Source organism: Salmo salar, chromosome ssa14, assembly GCF_905237065.1.
Source record: "Salmo salar chromosome ssa14, Ssal_v3.1, whole genome shotgun sequence".
NCBI classification, from domain to species: Eukaryota; Metazoa; Chordata; class Actinopteri; order Salmoniformes; family Salmonidae; genus Salmo; species Salmo salar.
The window spans coordinates 26,352,878-26,376,033 of NC_059455.1; the positions used below are offsets into that span (position 1 = coordinate 26,352,878).

The 23,156-nt window shown below is 40.8% G+C and overlaps 1 protein-coding gene across 1 annotated transcript; it reads right to left on the minus strand.

The window, feature by feature from the left end:
- Positions 1 to 4,868: 4,868 nt before the first annotated feature.
- LOC106569202 (myosin-7) lies at positions 4,869 to 22,777 on the minus strand. The gene is made up of 37 exons (XM_014140319.2): positions 22,701 to 22,777; positions 22,310 to 22,517; positions 21,244 to 21,387; positions 20,916 to 21,072; positions 20,791 to 20,818; positions 20,572 to 20,677; positions 20,374 to 20,466; positions 20,238 to 20,301; positions 20,038 to 20,136; positions 19,810 to 19,913; positions 18,777 to 18,915; positions 18,425 to 18,693; positions 18,129 to 18,299; positions 17,658 to 17,967; positions 17,456 to 17,523; positions 13,814 to 14,019; positions 13,608 to 13,731; positions 13,367 to 13,503; positions 12,985 to 13,240; positions 12,500 to 12,742; positions 10,981 to 11,157; positions 10,744 to 10,889; positions 10,563 to 10,653; positions 10,088 to 10,477; positions 9,867 to 9,993; positions 9,655 to 9,773; positions 9,374 to 9,570; positions 8,943 to 9,126; positions 8,638 to 8,803; positions 8,363 to 8,487; positions 7,954 to 8,262; positions 6,219 to 6,422; positions 5,835 to 6,131; positions 5,626 to 5,730; positions 5,443 to 5,538; positions 5,217 to 5,351; positions 4,869 to 5,049 (listed from the first exon to the last, which is right to left on the minus strand). Exons 2-37 carry the CDS (start codon positions 22,508 to 22,510, stop codon positions 5,029 to 5,031), a joined length of 5,808 nt encoding a protein of 1,935 aa, XP_013995794.1. The 5' UTR covers positions 22,511 to 22,517; positions 22,701 to 22,777; the 3' UTR covers positions 4,869 to 5,028.
- Positions 22,778 to 23,156: the final 379 nt, after the last annotated feature.

Below are 23,156 nucleotides of genomic sequence, written 5' to 3' on the forward strand. Positions count from 1 at the left end.
GGTTTTTGCCTGCCATATGAGTTCTGTTATACTCACAGACATCATTCAAACAGTTTTAGAAACTTCAGAGTTTATTTCTATTCAAATCTACTAATAATATGCAAATATTTGACTCTGGGCCCGAGTATTAGGCAGTTTACTCTGGGCACGCTTTTCATCCGAAAATGAAAATACTGCCCCCATACCTTAAAAAGTTAAATGATGTTTCTAGAGACAATATCTCTCTCATATGCATAGGTTTACCTCCACTGTATTCACATCCTACCGTACCTTTGTCTGTACATTATGCCTTGAATCTATTTTACCGTGCCCAGAAACCTGCTCCTTTTACTCTCTGTCCAAATGTATTAGACGACCAGTTCTTATAGCCTTTAGCCGTATCCTTATCCTACACCTCCTCTGTTCCTCTGGTGATGTAGAGGTTAATCTAGGCCCTGCAGTGCCTAGCTCCACTCCCATTCCCCAGGCGCTCTCATTTCTTGACTTCTGTAACCGTAAAAACCTTGGTTTCATGCATGTTAACATTAGAAGCCTCCTCCCTAAGTTTGTTTTATTCACTGTTTTAGCACACTCTGCCAACCCGGATGTCCTAGCCGTGTCTGAATCCTGGCTTAGGAAGACCACCAAAACCCCTGAAATTTCCATCCCTAACTATAACATTTTCCGACAAGATAGAACTGCCAAAGGGGGCGGAGTTGCATTATTTAACCCTCTGTTTTCCCCATGGTTTTTGTGAGTGATTGTTTTATTGTAAGTTCGGTCCGATGTATGTGGGCTTGGTATTACTTCATGTATTTGGAAATGTTGAGTAAAGTTCATTGTGTTACTCATCTCTGCTGTCCTGCGCCTGACTCCTCTGCACCAGCTACACCCAGAACCTTACACTGTTGCCGCTTGCTGTAGACCACCTTCTGCCCCCAGCTGTGCCCTGGACACCATATGTGAATTGATTTCCCCCATCTATCTTCAGAGCTTGTGCTGTTAGGTGACCTAAACTGGGACATGCTTAACACCCCGGCCATCCTACGATCTAAGCTTGATGCCCTCAATCTCACACAAATGTTCAATTAACCTACCAGGTACAACCCCAAATCCGTAAACACGGGCACCCTCATAGATATAATCCAACCTGCCCTCCAAATACACCTCTGCTGTCTTCAACCAGGATCTCAGCGATCACTGCCTCATTGCCTGCGTCCGTAATGGGTCTGCGGTCAAACAACCACCCCTCATCACTGTCAAACACTCCTTAAAACACTTCAGCGAGCAGGCCTTTCTAATCAACCTGGCCCGGGTATCCTGGAAGGATATTGACCTCATTCCATCAGTAGAGGATGCCTGTTATTCTTTAAAAGTGCTTTCCTCATCATCTTAAATAAGCATGCCCCATTCAAAAAATGTAGAACCAAGAACAGATATAGCCCTTGGTTCACTCCAGACCTGACTGCCCTTGACCAGCACAAAAACATCCTGTGGCATACTGCATTAGCATCGAATAGCCACCGCGATATGCAACTTTTCAGGGAAGTTAGGAACCAATATACACAGGCAGTTAGGAAAGCAAAGGCTAGCTTTTTCAAACAGAAAGTTAAATCCTGTAGCACAAACTCCAAAAAGTTCTGGGACACTGTAAAGTCCATGGAGAATAAGAGCACCTCCTCCCAGCTGCCCATTGCACTGAGGCTAGGAAACACTGTCACCACCGATAAATCCACAATTATTGAGAATTTCAACAAGCATTTTTCTACGGCTGGCCTTGCTTTCCACCTGGCTACCCCTACCCCAGTCAACAGCCCTGCACCCCACGCAGCAACTTACCCAAGCCTCCCCCATTTCTCCTTCCCCCAAATCCAGATAGCTGATATTCTGGACCCCTACAAATGAGCAGGGCTAAACAATCTGGACCCTCTTTTTCTAAAATTAACTGACGAAATTGTTGCAACCCCTATTACTAGCTTGTTCAACCTCTCTTTCATATCGTCTGAGATCCTAAAAAATTGGAAAGCTGCCACGGTCATCCCCCTCTTCAAAGGGGGAGACACTCTAGACCCAAACTACTACAGACCTATATCTATCCTACCCTGCCTTTCTAAGGTCTTCGAAAGCCAAGTTAACAAACAGATCACCGACCATTTCGAATCCCACCGTACCGTCTCCGCTATGCAATCTGGTTTCCGAGCTGGTCATGGGTGCACCTCAGCCACGCTCAAGGTCCTAAACGATATCATAACCGCCATCGATAAGAGACAATAGTGTGCAGCTGTATTCATCACCCTGTCAAGGTTTTCAACTCTGTCAATCACCACATTCTTATTGGCAGACTCAACAGCCTTGGTTTCTCAAATGACTGCCTCGCCTGGTTCACCAATTACTTCTCTGATAGAGTTCAGTGTGTCAAATCAGAGGACCTGTTGTCCAGACCTCTGGCAGTCTCTATGGGGGTGCCACAGGGTTCAATTCTCGGGACGAATCTTTTCTCTGTATATATCAATGATGTCGCTCTTGCTGCTGGTGATTCTCTGATCCACCTCTACGCAGACGACACCATTCTGTATACTTCTGGCCCTTCTTTGGACACTGTGTTAACTAACTTCCAGACAAGCTTCAATGCCATGCAACTCTCCTTCTGTGGCCTCCAACTGCTCTTAAATGCAAGTAAAACTAAATGCATGCTCTTCAACCGATCGCTGCCCACACCTGCCCGCCCGTCCAGCATCACTACTCTAGATGGTTCTGACTTAGAATATGTGGACAACAACAAATACCTAGGTGTCTGGTTAGACTGTAAACTCTCCTTCCAGACTCACATTAAGCATCTCCAATCCAAAATTAAATCTAGAATCGGCTTCCTATTTCGCAACAAAGCATCCTTCACTCATGCTGCCTTACATACCCTCGTAAAACTGACCATTCTACCGATCCTTGACTTCGGTGATGTCATTTATAAAATAGCCTCCAACACTCTACTCAGCAAATTGGATGCAGTCTATCACAGTGTCATCTGTTTTGTCACCAAAGCCCCATATACTACCCATCACTGTGACCTATATGCTCTCGTTGGCTGGCCCTCGCTTCATATTCATCGCCAAACCCACTGGCTCCAGGTCATCTATAAGTCTTTGCTAGGTAAAGCCCTGCCTTATCTCAGCTCACTGGTCACCATAGCAGCACCCACCCATAGCACGCACTCCAGCAGGTATATTTCACTGGTCAACCCCAAAGTCAATTCCCCTTTGGCCGCCTTTTCTTCCAGTTCTCTGCTGCCAATGACTTGAACGAACTGCAAAAATCACTGAAGCTGGAGACTCATATCTCCCTCACTAGCTTTAAGCACCAGCTGTCAGAGCAGCTCAGAGATCACTGCACCTGTACATAGCTCATCTGTAAATAGCCCATCCAACTACCTCATCCCCATACTGTTATTTATTTTATTTATTTTGCTCCTTTGCACCCCAGTATCTCTACTTGCACACTCATCTTCTGCACATTTATCACTTCAGTGTTTAATTGCTATATTGTAATTAGTTCGCCACTATGGCCTATTTATTGCCTTACCGCCCTTATCCTACCTCATTTGCACACACTGTATATAGACTTTTTCTATTGTATTATTCACTGTATTCCATGTGTAACTGTACATATCCCAACAAACCCCGAACCACATAAAACGAACACCTCCTCCCACGTCCTGACCAAACTACAATAACAAATAACCCCTTTACTGGTCAGGACGTGACAGTAACGTGACATTAACTCTGTGTTGTTGTTTGTGTCGTCCTGCTTTGCTTGTTCTCAACTAGCCTACCTGGTTAAATAAAGGTGAAATAAAAAAATACAAAATATATGTGAATTATAATTATTGAAAATATTTTGTAGGGTTAACACATGTCCCGTTAAGGTAAATCAAGTCTGATTTTTTGTAATGGAAATTATAATCTTTAGAAGCCTTTTTTAACCTCACTTACTCTATAAGTTTGCATTTCCTGCTGTGCAGGAACATTTCTATTTGAGGTGGTTTATTGTGCGAACTTGACACCCTGATGCTTTCCTTAAGGCTCTATTTCGAGAACAAGGTTTTTGCTAATCTCTCTATTTTAGCTATCATCAGCTCACATTTCAAACACTTAAGCCCATCCACCCGTCCTCCCCACCACACGCCTTTTCTGTCTGTCAATCCACCCCTGCTGGGCCCCTCTCGAGTTCACTTCTAACTCAAACCTTATCCCTGTGCCAAAGAGGGTGCTTGACCTCATGATACCCCAGATAGCCTCATCACCATCTAACTGTCTTAGATGGTCATGGATATAGATATATTGTAGATAAGTGGCTATGGTAAAGAGTTGGCAAATTAACCAGGTCATGTCCTACCCTATACACTTTTGTTTGTTTAGTGAAAATAGGAAAATATTATAACTGTTGCAATTAGTATTTGTAAATGAAGTCTTAAAAATGTCAGTAAGCATTCAATATGCAGGTTGACATTTATTGTCATTAGGTTTTTTTTGGAGGCAGAATGTAGCGATTTTTGTATAGATAGGCCAGCTGCAAAGTCAAAATGGGCTTTATTGTAAAAATTCATGAAACAAGCATTTGCTTTTTGGTCTTAATTTAAAGTTAGGGTTAGGCATTAGTGTGGTTATGGTTAAGCTTAGGGTTAGGTTTAAAATCAGATTTTATGACTTTGTGGCTGTGCCAGCTAGTGACAACTCTGCAGAACTGCCTCCAGAACAAGATTGATGACAAAAAACTGTAACCTGCATTCAATATGTGCGTGTATGTTTCGAAATACTCTAGTTTGGTGATGATAATTTAGCATTCAATCTCTCGGACCAAGGATGGGTAACTGGGACACAATGTAAGAGACATAATTGTCAGACTGATTGAAGAGATTTTATTCCACACAATTCCTGACCAAGGATAGGTACCTGGGACACAATGTAAGAGACATAATTGTCAGACTGATTGAAGAGATTTTATTCCACACTACTACACACAGCAGAAACATGGTTTTCAGAAGGGTCCAATGCCTCACTCTTCATCAAATCCTTTCTGGAATGTCAGGGAATGTTGTAAAGAAAGGAGACAAAGAGAGACAGCCAGTGAGTGGAAATCTGGCATCAAAAGATAAAAACCATCTATCAAAATATAGTGGAAATGTTGTTTGGCATTTGCCAGGGTCAGAAACCATAGATCATATATTTTACAGAAATTCTAACCTTGGAACCAACATCACGGCTCTTGGCACGCAGCTTGTTGACCTGAGACTCAGCGATGTCGGCCCTTTCCTTGGCCTCGTCCAGGTCATGCTGTATCTTGCGGAACTTGGTCAGGTTAGTATTGGCCTGCTCCTCCTGTGGTACAGAAATAAAACAAACATTATGTATCCTGAGCTAATACAGGTGGACAGTACCTCAAGAATGAATGCATAAAGTCCACACTTACAGCTTCCTCTGCGGCTCTCTTGTAGGATTTTACTTTTAGCTGCAGCTTATCGGCAAGGTCTTGAAGACGGGCCATATTCTTACAGTGCTCCTCAGTCTGTAAATTTTAGACAAAATAAAGGTTAACCCCATTCGTTATCAGGTCAAAAGACTGGACAGCCAATGACGGAGTTACTAAAGATACCTGGTAGGTCAGCTCCTTGATACGCCTCTCATATTTACGAATTCCTTTGATTGCATCAGCACCCTTCTTCTGCTCAGCCTCAACCTCATTCTCCAGCTCCCTCACCTGTCACAACAAAGAAATAACATTCATGTTACAGGATGCAATATTATTATTTAGTGTCTTCTTATGTAAAGTATGTACAATATGTCATGTAAAGTTACACTTACCCTGGCCTCCAGCTTCTGCACCTGCTTCTTGCCCCCCTTCATGGCAATTTGTTCAGCCTCATCCAGGCGGTGCTGCAGGTCCTTGATGGTCTGCTCCATGTTCTTCTTCATACGCTCTAGGTGAGAACTGGTGTCCTGCTCTTTCTTCAGCTCCTCTGCCATCATGGCAGCATCAGTAATGGCCTTCTTTGCCTTTTCTTCAGCATTTCTGCACTCCTGCACTGCCTCTTCTGCCTCAGTCTGAAACTGGGCGGTGTCAGCCTCAAGTTTCTTCTTCTGATTCAGCAGGCCAGTGTTCTACTCATAGATTTTAAGAAATTAACTCTGTTCAATTAACAATGTTCAGCTACTGCAGGAAATCCATAATTAGTGATTATACTTTACCTGTGAGTGCAGAAGCTGCACCCTCTCATTGACATTCAGCAGTTCTTGCTCAGCCAACTTGCGGCCTCTCTCAGTCTGTTCAAGACAGGTTCTTAGCTCCTCCAGCTCTGCCTGCATCAGATTGTTACGTCTCTCTACAATGGCGATGTTCTCCTTCAGATCATCATTGGAACGGAGAGAATCATCCAACTGGATTTGGGCATCCTAGAGAGAAATATGCAATGTTGGAGATACCTCATTTTGAGCAGTATCTACTAGGCACACCATCCCACTGGGCACACCACGTCATTTCAATGTGGATAACTTGGTAATATTTGGTTGAGATGTTGATCAGTGAGATTACAAACTATATTCACCCACTCAAAAAGACAGCCAAAAGTTAGTTGAATTTCCATGCTTGCAACCATCTAAAAGCACAACCAAATTCCAATGAAAAAACAATGTCTTATTTTTGGTTTATGTCTATCATGCTTTCAACAGTTTAAAAGCACAGCAAAGTTCAAATGGGAATACAATGTGAGATAGTTTGCTTATTTATACAACAGATTATTATTACTGTGTTTCATCTAATAGCAGACCAAGTGACCTGGATTGCAGTTGAGATTACATTAAAAGTACATGGTGCAAGTGATCAATGCTGTTCGAGATTCTGCAGCAACTATGAAGATCTCCACAGACCTGTGACGACCTATGCATGCTATCTTTAACATGCACGCCTTATATGATTACATAGGAAGACATGTATAGCTACAGTAACCTCAATGTGGCCATGGATGTGCTACTTATTTTAAGGTTGAGTTTTACATTAGTATTTAAGATAGCCTTAACTTTAGGCTATTTACTTTATTACAAAAGTAATATTGAATTGTGTTTTGTTGTCAAAGCAACCAAATATCAACATTTGAAGGAGATCTATCTTTTGCTATGTGCCATTAATTAATTTGTAGACAAACTGGAATTAAAACTAGAATAACTGGCACAGATGGAACTATCCAAGCAGAATATATATCTCCTTCAAATCATGACATTTGGTTGCATTGACAACCAAACACAATTCAATATCACTAAATATCATTACATTTGAAATAGAGCTTGAAACCCTAGGCCTATTGTATTGTCTATTTTTAGTTGAATTCTGGGTTGAATTGAAACAATAGCTGTTGATGACTTTGCAAATGCTATATAGGCCTAAATAGCATCATTGATGATGAGTGATAAAGTATGGTCATATTTAATTTCCTCTGTTAAACTAACCTTTGACTTCTATAGCAACAGTGAATATATTTTGTTTTTATGTGGAGATCTCTCAACACTCATTCTCAAGATAGCACATTAGTAATAGTCAGTGACAAATATTATAGCTGTGCTTGGTTAAAACCCTGGATGAGAGACCAAAGAGTAGCTGCAGATAAATCAATTCTCCAGTTGGGGGTGCTGCCCAGCCTTTAAAGAAAATAATGTTTTATAGTGAATATAACGTTGAAGATCTGACGTTGTTTGAAAGGTAGAAATTCAACATATTTTATGTTTGTTTATGTTGAAATTTGGTTACCATGATGACATAATCCTGTGGTTGAAATTTCACCCTCAAAACAACTGTTTATGTTGATTACTTTTTCAAATCTAATGTATTTTCCACATAGATTCCACATCACAATATGTTGACAAATTATGTTGAAACAATGTTGATTCAACCAGTTTGTGCCCAGTCAAATGGCAATCTGTTTTAATTTACCTTCAGATGAGCATGAACGCTCTTCATCTGTTTTTGGGCCTCAGCTGCCTGCCTGCTGGCTTGACTAAGCTGGATCTCCATCTCATTGAGGTCTCCCTCCATCTTCTTCTTCAGCCTGAGGGCCTCATTCCTGCTTCTGCACTCTGCCTCAAGAGAACTCTGCAGGGTATCAATGTTCCTCTGCAGGTTTCTCTTGGACTGCTCTATCTCCTCATCCTTCTCAGCTAACTTGCGATCAATGTCAGCCTTGACCTGATTTAACTCAAGCTGAATTCTGAGGATCTTTCCCTCCTCGTGCTCCAGGGAGGCCTAGAATACACATCAAAAGATTTAAACTGAAAATGACAGTTGTTGATGTAAAATGGCCAATCCAGACAGAACCAGGGAAGATTTGAAATTGCACTCTTACCTCAGCTTCCTCCAGAGCAGCCTGGATCTCTACCTTCTCTTGCTCCAACTGTTTACGGACCTTCTCCAACTCATAAATTGTCTTTCCTCCCGCACCCAGCTGCTCACTCAGATCAGTTATCTCCTCTGAGAAAAAGGTGTTGCAATGAAGAAATATGAAAAATATATTGGGCACTTGCAGAACCTTGTTTCATAAAAGAGCTGTTTGCTCTTCAGTGCATGGATGCGAACATTGGCAGAGCTGAAAACATTTCAAACAAAGAGCTCTTTACTCACCTTGAAGGTTCTTGTTCTCCCTCTTCATTGACTCCAGCTGATCCAAAGATTCTTCATAGGAATTCTTTAGCTTGAAGAGTTCAGTGCTCAGATACCTGGCCTCCTTTTGGGAGCTCTCCAGCTCACTCTGAGACTCCTCATACTTCTGCTTCCATTCAGCCAGGACCTACATTATATAATACAGCAGCCATTTGACTTCAATCATGACTCTTTATAAGTGTTGTAGTAAGCCTATTATTTTGTTTCTGCTGTGTAGAATTCAGGAATTCAGATACACTTGTAAATTGAAGAACTGCATTGCATACTTTGTCAAAGTTTCTTTGCTTCTTGTCCAGGGCGGCAGCAGCAGCATTAGACCTCTCCACATCCACCATGAGATCTTCAATCTCATTCTGCAGTCTGTGTTTGGTCTTCTCCAGGGAGGAACACTTAGCGTTCACTGCCTCCACAGCTTCTTCAGCGTCCTGCAGGCGCTGAGCCAGCTTCTTCCTGAGTTGTAGATGAAGTAGACAAAGTAGAAAATGTGGCATATCATTTCATTGCTTCTCCAAACTTCAGGCTCACACAAATACTCTATGGATTGAGTCCAAAATAATAAATACCAACTCTTAAGTAAATTTACTTAGGAGATGGCATTTATTATTTTGGACTCGGTCCATTGAGTATTTGTTCATTGAGAAATGTTGCTTCTATTTAGCAGGTATTAAGATTCTAACAAATAGCACTCATTCCTTACTTGGCTTCCTCCAGTTCTTCAGTTTTCTGGATGGCATCAGTCTCATACTTAGTTCTCCACTGAGCCACCTCAGAGTTAGCCTTGGACATGCCACGCTGCAGCTCAGCCTTGGCCTCCTGCTCCTCCTCATACTGCTCTCTAAGCAGGTCACAGTCATGGCGAGCAGACTGCAATGCATGGGATAGTGCATTCTTTGCCTTAAGGGAGCAAGGACAGATGGGATTAATTTTATGACGAGGGCATCATCATTTATCAATAACAAAATGAATGGTCTAAATTACCTTGACTTCCTCCTCCAGCTGTCTCTTTAGATCTTCAAGCTGTTGACTGTAGGAATTCTTTCCTCTGGTCAGCTGCGAGACCAGAGATTCCTTATCTTCCAACTGTCTTCCAATCTCATCTAGAAAGTAAGTGGTTGAAGAATAGACTTCAGCTTGTTACCTCATTCAGAGTATTTATTGCAATATCCAGAAACAGAAGTTATTCTACCTACCATTCTCGGCTTGAAGTCGGGCTTTCTGAGTTGTAATGTCATTGAGGGATCTTTGGGTTTCCTCATACTTGGTCCTGTATTCATTGGCTTGGTCCTCTAGAGTTCTACTCAACTTCTCCAAGTTAATCTTCAAGATGAAAGACAAGAAAAAATAAATTCAAGAGGTTAACAGTGACCAAATGGAAAAAAACATTGTACTTTCTCTTAGATGGACTTTTTACCTTTGACTTTGCAACATGATCCATGTTGGAGAGGACATCATCCAGCTCTAGCCTAAGTTCGTTCTTTTCCTTCTCCAGTTTCTGCTTCACTCTCTGCAGGTTGTCTACCTGCTCCCCCAGGTCAGCCACACTGTCAGCTTGTTTCTTTCTGAGTGTGGCAGCTGTAGCCTCGTGCTGCAGAGTGGACTCTTCAAGGTCTCTGCGAAGTTTCTGGAACTCCATCTCCCTCTTCTTGTTCATCTCAATCTGGACCACAGTGGCTCCGCCAGCCTCCTCCAGCCTCTCACTGATCTCCTCCAGCTCTCTGGCCAAGTCTGCTCTCTGCTTCTCCACCTTGGCTCGAGCAGCTCTTTCTGCCTCAAGCTCCTCTTCCAGTTCCTCTACACGAGCCTAGCACAAAATAGCATCATCATGGTAAAATATACAAATGGTTGAAGAGTTAAAATCGATTAAGGACGTTGTACTTTTTCATTACCTGAAGCTCTTTCAACCTCTTTTGAAGTTGAATTATTATGCCCTGTTCATCCTCAATCCTACAGATCAGATTACTGACTTCAAAGTCCTTTCTGTGGAATCAGTGGAATCATTCATTGGTAGCTCGTTTATGCATTTGTTTGCAGTAGAATGTAATATTTTGTGATGATTTTTTATCTTACTTCTTGAGGCGTTCCTCTAGCTGTTGTTTATCATTCTCCAGGTCCATTACGCTCTCCTGGGACAGCTTTAAATCACCCTCCAGCTTCCTCTTGGCTCTTTCAAGATCCATTCGCACCTTTTTCTCTTGCTCAAGGGACCCTTCAAGCTTCAGAGGATAAGAAGCAAATTAAAATTGCTAGCTGATTGTTAGCATTTTTTCCATTTAAAGACCATATAATCTCTACATAGGATCTCACATCATCAACTTGTTGCTCTAGCTTAGCCTTGGCCTTGGTTAGATTGTTGACTTTGTCCTCCTCACTCTGTAGGTCATCCAGTGTTTGCTGGTGAGCTTCTTGAAGAGCTTTCTTTTCCTTTGTCAGCTTGGCAATGATTTCATCCAGAGCTGCCATTTCCTCAATCAGGTTCTTCACCTGTGAAGAGACAACATACACTACCGGTCAAAAGTTTTAGAACACCTACTCAAGGATTTTTCTTTATTTTTACTACTTTCTACATTGTAGAATAATAGTGAAGACATCAAAACTATGAAATAATACATATGGAATCATGTAGTAACCAAAAAAGTTTTCAACAAATCAAAATATATGTTATATTTGAGATTCTTCAAAGTAGCCACACTTTGCATTGATGACAGCTTTGCACACTCTTGGCATTCTCTCAACCAGCTTCATGAGCTAGTCACCTGGAATGTATTTCAATTAACAAGTGTGCCTTTTTAAAAGTACATTTGTGGAATTTCTTTCCTTCTTAATGTGTTCCAGCCAATCAGTTGTGTTGTGACAAGGTAGGGGGTATACAGAAGATAGCCCTATTTGGTAAAAGACCAAGTCCATATTATGGCAAGAACAGCTGAAATAAGCAAAGAGAAACAACAGTCCATCATTACTTTAAGACATGAAGGTCAGTCAATACAGAACATTTCAAGAACTTTGAAAGTTTCAAGTCGCAAAAACCATCACGCTCTATGATGAAACTGGCTCTCATGAGGACCGCCACTGGAATGGAAGACCCAGAGTTACCTCTGCTGCAGAGGATAAGTTCATTAGACTTACCAGCCTCAGAAATTGCAGCCCAAATAAATGCTTCACAGAGTTCAAGTAACAGACACATCTCAACATCAACTGTTCAGAGGAGACTGTGTGAATCAGGCCTTCATGGTCAAATTGCTGCAAAGGAACCACTACTAAAGCACACCAATAAGAAGAAGAGACTTGCTTGGGCCAAGAAACACGAGCAATGGACATTAGACCAGTGGAAATTTGTGATTTGGACCACAGAGTGAAGGAAAAGCAGCCAACAAGTGCTCAGCATATGTGGGAACTCCTTCAACTGTTGGGAAAGCATTCCAGGTGAAGCTGGTTGAGAGAATACCAAGAGTGTACAAAGCTGTTATCAAGGCAAAGGGTGTTTGACTATTTGAAGAATCTCAAAGATAAAATATTTTGATTTGTTAAAAGAAAATTGGTTACTACATGATTCCATATGTGTTATTTCATCGTTTTTATGTCTTCACTATTATTCTACAATGTAGAAAGTAGTAAAAATAAAGAAAAACCCTTGAATGAGTAGGTGTGTCCAAACTTTTCACTGGTACTGTATAAGTTTTGACCATGACAGTTTACAATCTAAGGTAACACACCAAGTAATTTAGTCTACTCAACTTTTGACCGGTAGTGTAGGCTGAGCACACTGCTTTTAACCTTCTAAAAAATGTTTTGTGTTCTTCATACAGATTCAACGATTAAGAATTACCTTGTTCTCAGTGGCATGCTTTTCCTTCTCCACTTTAGCCAGAGTGAGCTCCAGATCATCAATGTCCTTCTTTAACTCAGAGCACTCATCCTCCAGCTTCCTCTTCTTAGCAGTGAGTTCTGCATTTATTTCCTCTTCATCCTCCAGTCTTTCCATCAGCTCTTTGCCTTTGGCCTCAAGCTGGATCTTGTTTTTGATCAGCTCCTCACATCGCTCCTCTGCATCACAGAGATTATCTTGCTCCTGCCAAACACCTCGTAGATATATAGATACAAACAACATACAAACAACATACAATTGACAGTGCAGTGTAATTGAAGTTGTGTGCCATGTCAGTATCCTTGCCGCCCTGTACTGAAAGCTAGCTTTTTGGTAAAGATGTATGTACGGTAGATGTTGTAGTAGAGTGCTGGAGACCAAAGCTTGATACAACAGTCAGCCACAACATTATAATTTTTGGAAATGTGATTATAAATGTAACTCACCGCCTGGACATGAAGCTGGAGATCATTCTTTTCTTGCAGAAGGGAGACCATCTTTTCCTCTAATTCCTTTCTGCGAGTCTCAGACTTGGAAAATGCTTCTTTAAGCTTGATGAATTCCACCTTCAAGTTGGCCAATTCCTTCTCGGCATCAGCAGATTTCAGCAGAGGCTTGATCTTGAAGTACAGCTTCATCCAGGGCCAATTCTTGACCACCATGAATGCACGGATATTCCATTGGATGACAAGCAATGCCTCCCTTGAAGAAAACCATTGGTAACTTTAACACGTTCATGCATGGGACTATATTCCCACACCAGTGCTTGTGAATAAACTGAAAAACTACTTCAGATGGATACATTTTATAGCGTGTCAATATAAATACCTGTGGTCAAGGATCTTCTTATACTCCATTCGTGACAGAACACCACGGGCTCTGGCTTGAATACCAGTGATAATTTTGGACAGGCGCTCATCTCTCATCTCCTCTAATAGACCCAGAAGGCCAGCCTTGAAGAACACCTAACAAAAAGGATATTTTGGTGAAATGTAATTTAAAAGTCAAGAGCAATGCGCTTTAGTACAACACCCCTTGGATTTCATCCAAGCCTTGCTTTGAATCTTACCTTGGTATGTCCAAACTTGTACTGCTGGTGATCGATGTCAAGCGAACCCAACAGTTTCTCAGCTCCTTTCTTGCTGTCAATGAATGTTCCCTCAGGGATAGCAGCAGGATTCAATATGCGATATCTGTAAGAAGGAAACTGGTAAATAGTATTTAAATGTGTTACATGATTAAAAGGGGATAGTACTGTATTATATTTTACAATACCTTTGCCTGAAGTCTCCATACAGGATTCTATTGGGGAAGCCCTTTCTGCAGATCCTGATTCCTTCCAGCACACCGTTACAGCGCAGCTGGTGCATGACCAGAGGATTCTCCATGGCCCCAGGAGTCTTGGTCTCATTGGGGATGATGCAGCGCACAAAGTGAGGGTGAGTAGACCTCAAGTTAGTCATCAGCTTGTTCAGGTTTTCCTGTGGTAGAGAGTGAATTCCCACAGTTACCAAAGTTTTACCAGAAAAAAATGTTAAGGGGGAAGATCAGCTTTAATATTGCAGATAGATTGTGACTTCCATCAATGTAATTTTCTGCATAATTTCAAATCCCTCATAGATTTTTTTTTTGTAAATATAAATACAGTACCAGTCAAAAGTTTGGACACACCTACTCATTCAAGGGTTTTTTAAATGTTTACTACTTTCTACATTGTAGAATAACAGTGAATACATCAGAACTATGAAATAACACATATGGAATCATGTAGTAACCAAAGAAGTGTTAAACAAATCAAAATATATGTTATATTTGAGATTCTTCAAAGTAGCCACTCTTTGCCATGATGACAGCTTTGCAAACTCTTGGCATTTTCTCAACCAGCTTCATGAGGTAGTCACCTGAAATGTATTTCAATTGACAAGTGTGCCTTGTTAAAAGTTAATTTGTGGAATTTCTTTCCTTCTTTGCAAAAACCATAAAGCGCTATGATGAAACTGGACAGCCACAGGAAAAGAAGACCCAGAGTTACCTCTGCTGCAGAGGATAAGTTCATTAGAGTTACCAGCCTCAGAAATTGCAGCCCAAATAAATGCTTCACAGAGTTCAAGTAACAGACACATCTCAACATCAACTGTTCAGAGGAGACTGCGTGAATCAGGCCTTCATGGTCAAATTGCTGCAAAGAAACCACTACTAAAGGACATCAATAATAAGAAGAGACTTGCTCGGGCCAAGAAACACGAGCAATGGACATTAGACCGGTGGAAATCTGTCCTTTGGTCTGATGAGTCCAAATGTGAGATTTTTGGTTCCAACCGCCGTGTCTTTGTGAGACGCAGAGTAGGTGAACGGGTGATCTCTGCATGTGTAGTTCCCACCGTGAAGCATAGAGGAGGAGGTGTGATGGTGTGGGGATGCTTTGCTGGTGACATTGTCTGTGATTTATTTAGAATTCAAGCTACACTTAACCAGCATGGCTACCACAGCATTCTGCAGCGATACGCCATCCCATCTGGTTTGTGCTTAGTAGAACTATCATTTGTTTTTCAACATGACAATGACCCAACACACCTCCAGGCTGTGTAAGGGCTATTTGACCAATAAGGAGAGTGATGGAGTGCTACATCAGATAACCTAGCCTCCACAATCACCTGACCTCAACCCAATTGAGATGGTTTGGGATGAGTTGGACCGCAAAGTGAAGGAAAAGCAGCCAACAAGTGCTCAGCATATGTGGGAACTCGTTCAAGACTGTTGGAAAAGCATTCCAGGTGAAGCTGGTTGAGAGAATGCCAAGAGTGTGCAAAGCTGTCATCAAGGCAAAGGGTGGCTACTTTGAAGAAACTAAAATATATTTTGATTTGTTTAACACTTTTTTGGTTACCACATGATTCCATATGTGTTATTTCATAGTTTTGCTGTCTTCACTATTATTACCTTCTTGCCCTTTGTGCTGTTGTCTGTGCCCAATAATGTTTGTACCATGTTTTGTGCTGCTACCATGTTGTGCAGCTGCCATGTTGTGTTGCTATCATGTTGTTGTTATGTTGTGTTGCTACCATGCTGTGTTTGCATGTGTTGCTGCCATGCAATCCCTTTTGCCTTCTGGTAGGCCGTCATCGTAAATAAGAATTTGTTCTTAATGAAACTCTACCGGATCGGTGTCCCACCCACGGGACGGTTGAGCTAACATAGGCGAATGCGATTAGCAGGATGTTGCTTAAATTTGTTAATATAACTGCACTGTCTAATTTACAGTAGCTATTACAGTGAAGGAATACCATGCTATTGTTTGAGGAGAGTACATAATTTTGAACATGAAAAGTTATTAATAAACAAATTTGGCACATTTGGGCAGTCTTGATATAACATTTTGAACAGAAATGCAATGGTTCATTGGATCAGTCTAAAACTTTGTACATACATTGCTGCCATCTAGTGGACAACATGTAATTTGCAGCTGGGCTGGAATAATACATTATGGCCTTTCTCTAGCATTTCAAAGATGATGGTACAAAAAAAATTACAAAAGAACGGTTGTTTTTTTCTATGTATTATCTTTTACCTGATCTATTGTGTTATATTCTCCTACATTCTTTTCATATTTCCACAAACTGCAAAGTGTTTCCTTTCAAATGGTACCAAGAATATGCATATACTTTCTTAAGGGCCTGAGCTACAGGCAGTTAGCTTTAGGTATGTCATTTTAGGCGAAAATTAAAAAAAATGGGCGGATCCTTTTAACTGACTTGCCTAGTTAAATAAATATATATTTTACATTAATATTTTCCCCTAACCCTACCACCCCTCCCCTAATTAAGGTAAACTAATGGACAACAACACTAAGGCTATCTCTTCCAGTTTATTCATAGTACAGTATATACATTTTACGGACACAGTATATTTTACAATAGTTCTTTTGTTTGTTTTTAAGTCCCATCCTTCAGCTACCCTCAACCCCTCCCATCAATCTCTGAAGACCATCCAGTTTTTGATTACTGTGTGCCATATATTTTTCAACTGTGCTGTGATTGTTTCACAAAAGTTATGAACCTTTCTATTCTCATAGTTTCTACAGATTGTAAATTAAAGATAAACATTTTTTATAAGAGTTTTATTATATTATTGGTCGATTGATTATGACTTTTCAAATCACCCATCAGTGCTATTTGCAGAGTTAGCTCCAGGTAAATGTTGCAATTCTTCAGCCATTCCTGAACCTGCATCCAAAAACAAGCTACATATGGACAGTACCAAAACGAATGATCTAATGATTCTGTCTCTGCAGAGCTGGGATGGTTGTATCCCCCATATATATAACATTCTATTGGTTGCAGGAATTTTGTATAATAATTGAAATTGAAAAACTACATTTTTCATCCGGCTTCGTTTTGTGTATTAGTTTATAAACCATGTGCCATGGAATCGGTAGATCAAAAATCTCTTCCTAACTATTTTGCAATCTATATGGCACAGCTGTCAATACTTTTTTATTTATCAGACTTTTCTTTAAACAATTTTGGTCTTTAATGCAGGGCCGACAGACAAGTTCCTTACTTTCTCCCCCTTCCACTTGCCTCTTCCATTTTTGTGGTAATGCTGCAATTAGTTTGTTTAATTTTGGGTAGAGCAGACATTTAGATATATTTTGTTAGCTTCATGTGTGACATAACTCCATCAGTCCTATTTATGATATAATTTACAAAGATTGCACCTTTAAAAAAAATGTTTTTTATCAATTAGGATATTTGAGTTTAACCATCATTTTTGTTGTAATATTTGTTCTGTCTTTTCTGGTGAATTAAACTGAAATTGCAACAAACTTTCTATAGCTTGTTTTAAAAATAGAAATATTTTGGAGATTATTTCATTTTCAAATAATATTTTGCTGTATAAAACAATGCAACTACATACCCTGTGAAGTGCTGACACCGTTTGGAAAGATGATCCCTTTTTCTTTTTCTCCTTCTTCCCAATGTCGGCTGAAGTTAGAAAATAAAGAAATTTAGCCTACAGAAATCCTTCAGTCATTCAGGCACCCATGAAGAGTTTGTGCTTTACTCTTTATGAAGATCAATCTTATTGAAGTGTGAATATCTGACCAAGTGTACAATACCTGAGTCTGCACTAGCATAATTGGCAAACAGGATAGTCAGTAACTTCATTGCAGACTTCTGGTACAGTCCTACGACAGTTTCATTTAAGGGATCCTTGTTCTTCATCAGCCAGTTGCTGATGTTGTAGTCCACAGTACCAGCATAGTGAGCCAGGGCAAAATGGGCCTCTGGTTTCCCTTTGATAAGCCTGGGCTTCTGGAAGTTGTTGGATTTTCCAAGATGGTTGTCGTAAAGCTTGGTTTTAAAGGTAGCATCGCTGGCCTTGGGGAACATGCACTCCTCTTCAAGGATGGACATGATACCCATTGGCTGAGCGGAGGAAGGTAGAGGTAAGATAGTTCACTTGACTCAACTGAGAGGTTGTTGTCTGATACAATCATATTTAGTAGTATGTATCATATTATAGCTATATTTAATTTGGCCCATAGATGCAGTTAACGGCTCACTTGCCTTCACAGTATTTCAGTTACCTTCTCAATGAGGTCAATGCAAGCCTGCAAGTCCATGCCAAAGTCAATGAACTCCCATTCAATTCCCTCTTTCTTGTACTCCTCTTGCTCCAGAACAAACATGTGGTGGTTGAAAAACTGTTGCAGCTTTTCATTGGTGAAGTTGATGCAGAGCTGCTCAAAGGTGTTGTACTGCAATTATAGATGGTTAGATAGTTAGGTTTTCACATAAAGGTTCCTATCGGGAATATTACTTGATAGTGTTCTTTGAGAGCCTAAATTGATATTTGATAATAATTGTCTATTTATAAACTCACATCAAAGATCTCAAAACCAGCAATGTCCAGTACACCAATGAAGTACTGGCGAGCCTGCTTGGTCTCCAATGACTGGTTGATTCGCACAACCATCCACATGAACATCTTTTCATACACAGCTTTGGAAAGGGCACCAACGGTATAGTTCACCTGTTGGACAGTTTGCCCCTTTGTGACCCACTCATTCCCTACTTTGACCCTTGGGTGACAGAGACCCTTTATGAGGTCAGCAGAGTTCAGGCCCATGAGATATGAGACTTTGTCTGCACCTGAGAAAGAAAACCAGTGAGTTTACCCATGGATTCACAGAACTATTTCATCTCAATGCTTTTGGCTTTTAGCCAGGTCTCACCTTCAGTGCCATCAGCCTCTGCCTGCTCCTCACGCTGTTTCTGCTTGAACCTCATGTTGCCATAGTGCATGATGGCACCAGTCAGCTTATACACTGAGTTTTTCTCCTCCTGAGTAAAGCCCAGCACATCAAAAGCATTCTGTGGAGGAGAAGAAGAGCAAAGCGATGTAGTAGTAAGAATTGGTCATTTAAAACCCCCCACTGACATTTCAGGATGTAATGACCGCTCTGCTATAGTGGACATTATTATTTCAAACCAAGAACAGGGTAGGCTACAATGTTCACTTTACATACAGTACCAGTCAAAAGTTTGGACACACCTACTCATCCAAGGGTTTTTCTTTACTTTGAGAACCAGTTTCACCATAGCGCTTGATGGTTTTTGCGACTGCACTTTAAGAAACTTTCAAAGGTCTTAACATTTTCCGGATTGACTGACCTTCATGTTTTAAAGTAATGATGGACTGTTGTTTCTCTTTGCTTATTACAGCTGTTCTTAGCATAATATGGACTTGGTCTTTTACCAAATAGGGCTATCTTCTGTATACCCCCCTACCTTGTCACAACACAACTGATTGGCTGAAACGCATTAGGAAAGAAATTCCACAAATTAACATTTAAGAAGGCACACCTGTTAATTTAAATGCATTTCACGTGACTACCTCATGAAGCTGGTTGAGAGAATGCCAAGAGTGTACAAAGCTGTCATCAAGGCAAAGGGTGGCTACTTTGAAGAATCTCAAATACAAAATATATTTCGATTTGTGTAGCACTTTTTTGGTTACTACATGATTCCATATGTGTTATTTCATAGTTTTGATGTCTTCACTATTATTCTACAATGTAGAAAGCAGTAAAAAAATTAAGAAAAACCCTTGAATGAGTAGCTGTGTCCAAACTTTTGCCTGGTGCTGTATGCAACATAACAAGCTCGCTTGAAATTCAACAAGACAGCACTTTGTTTTCCCAAATGTTTTCCCAAATGAAAGAATACCAGAGGGACGGCCAGAGGGACGGTGAATAAGCAACTCACATCTGTTGCCATCAGTTCATCAGCGTCATCAATAGACAACACAGTTGTCTCCCCCTGGGAGATGAAGGCGTAGTCATAGGGATTAGCTGTCACCAGCAACATCTCTGTATACCCATGAGGCCGGGAAGAGAGACATAGAAAGACAAATATAGACATGCTATTACTTATTATTACACTACACAAATGAATGCAGTCAATACACCATTGTTATCTAATTGTGGTACTGACCCAGTAATTCAGGTTTCTTGTTTGACAAGATCTGATAGAAGATGTGGTAGTCCCTCTCAGCCTTCAGCTGAAAAGTGACACGAGACTTCTCCAGAAGGTCTGGAAAGAAGGTGATTTAGAACAGTAGACCAATACATTTCTTACAGCCACTGTTGACAATTTCTCTCAGATTTTTCAAAGTCTGTTATCTTTGGACTTACATGTCTCAATATCAGCAGAAGCAAGCTTTCCTCGAGTGTCAAAATGAATCCTGATAAATTTACCCTAAATAGAATAGTTTTGTTAGTTTCTTTTTGGGTGATTAATGCTGTATAAGAATATCCATCAGAAACTCACAAATCTTGAGGAGTTGTCATTTCTGATGGTCTTGGCGTTACCAAAGGCCTCCAGGGCTGGGTTAGCCTGGATGATTTGATCCTCCAGAGTTCCCTTAGAATGGTATAGAAACACATGTTAGATGATTAGCTTTACAAATAGCTACAGAACTGCTCAATCCTGAAAATATGCGTGTCAAAGCTGTCACAGATTGAATACCTTGTTTTGGGCAGCTGCATCTTTCTTCCCGCCACTAGCTGCAATGCTTGCAAAGTACTGGATGACTCTCTTGGTGTTCACAGTCTTTCCAGCACCAGATTCTCCACTGGAAACACACAGTAATCTTTAAAAATAGCATTTATCACAGTATCTTATGTAACATGACAGATAACGCACTTTTTAAAAGCATGTGAGTAGAATGGGTAGTGTATTACTTACGTGATCAGAATAGACTGGTTCTCACGGTCTATACAGGTTATAAAAATGCAATTTTATACAATTATCAGAATTAATTATCATTATGATTCCCTTACATATTTTCTAAAGTAGCTATTTTAGTTTACCTGTCAGCATGTTCTGATAGGCATTGTCAGAGATAGAGAAAATGTGGGGAGGAGCTTCTTGCCTCTTCTTGCCTCTATAGGCTATGACCACAGATGGATCATACACTGGCAGCCACTTGTAGGGATTGACAGTGACGCAGAACAGCCCTGAGTAGGTCTGTAAAAGATATATTCAGTTGAAAGGGCATAACATTTTAAGTGGAATAATTAAGGCCTAACATTGGAAAGTATTACTATGGTTTTGGTGGGGATAATTTACATAGAAAAAAATTGTCAATTTAAGATTCAAATTTCGAACTTAATGATGAAGCGACTCTCATGTGCTCACATAGATCATCCATGCTGCGTAACGCTCTTTGAGGTTGTACAGAACAGCAGGCTCGTGGAGGAAGGTCAGCATGGCCATGTCCTCAATCTTGTCAAATTTGGGAGGATTCTGTTGCATAATCTGAGAGTCTTTGAAGGTGAGAGTCTGTGAGAAATTAGAGAGATTGTGTAAAGACAGTTAAGCCTTGTTCACATTGGCAGTTTGAAGTGACTCATATTCGATTCAAATCTGTTATTTTTCTTGCAGTCTGAACAGCCCCAAAATAATATGGAATAAAATGTTCCAAGCCACATTTCAAACCACCTTCATAGGTGGTTTGAAATCAGATACAAATCTGATTCCTGTCCTGGAAAGCTAAACAGCTACCTAGCTAGTTGCCTACTGAGGCTAGCCAAAAAGGACTACTTTTGAAAGTTGGATCATATTATCCTTTGAGACTTTAAAAGTGTTCTTACACTATGATTTTGAACATGCAAAGCAACTGGGAAATGTCCATGGCAGGCATTGTTGTCACGTTAGCTTGCTACATAACTTCTGAGTTAAATATTCTTAGAAATAAAGGTGCTATCTAGAACCAATAAGGGTTCTTTGGCTGTTCCCATAGGAGAACCTTTTGAAGAACACTTTTTGGTTCCAGGTATAACTCTTTTGCGTTCCATGTAGAACCCTTTCCACAGAGTTCTACATGGAATCCAAAATAGTTTTACCTGGAACCAAAAAGGGTTCTCCTATGGGGACAGCTGAAGAACCCTTTTGGAAGGGTCATCCTACACTAATCAACCTACACCACTGCGCACACACCCGTCATTACTATGACAACTAGCGTAGACATGTCAGCAAATGACTGCTGTCTGAACACACACATCCGATTTGGTCATTTGTAACTTGCTGTTTGGACATTCAGTATTCCAAAACTGATTTGAAAAACAAAACGGATTTGAGCATTAAGGCCTGCAACGTGAACAAGGATTTATTAACCACTTAATTCTGCATGATTTTACAACCTTGTTCTGGGGGGGAAAAGGGAAGCAGAATTCAACTTGGTCACTTGAAGTAAAGCACTGACCTTCCCATTCTGCGTCTGCACAGTGACCAAGTCTCCTTCGCGGCTGGTGACGGACGCCTTGACAAACTCCTCCAAGGGGTCTGGTACAAAGCATTCCTTCTTCATGTCGAAGGGACGAGTCTGGGCCTCCAGACGCTCCTGGTCAGATTTCCTCAGGTACTGGGCTGCCGCCCCAAACACCGCCATCTCTGCATCACCCATGGTTGCACTGTGAGAGAGAGAAAATGCCAAATTAGTTCAAGGTTACTTTATGTTACATTTTGCATTTCCACCATACATGTCTCATTACACCACTAATCATTTGTCAAAAAAACAGTAATAAATCCTACAATTAGATTTAGATATATGTAATAATTATCACTCAATAACAGTTTACGGAGTGTTCATTTACCTTCAACACTGCTAAGAGGTGAAGATGAATGGAGGCTTCAGAACTGTATCCCTGCAATAGCAGAGCTCATATTTAACCCCTGTTGGCCCTGCCTTAAAAGGCCAAGAACACTGTAACCCCATGACCCCCCTCCCTACAACACACACACACACACACACACACACACACACACACACACACACACACACACACACACACACACACACACACACACACACACACACACACACACACACACACACACACACGCACACACACGCACACACACACACAATCCTCACTATCACCCACTGACACACAAATTACTGTTGAGGGACATGCCACTCTTGCCTAGAGATGAGCATTGTTGTCTGGCTCTACTCCCTTGACCGGGCTAACACAGCTCCATTGTGATTTTATGGGATAATGTCCAGGAATTTCAAATGTCTATTCTGTGAGTCATACTTATACCAGCAC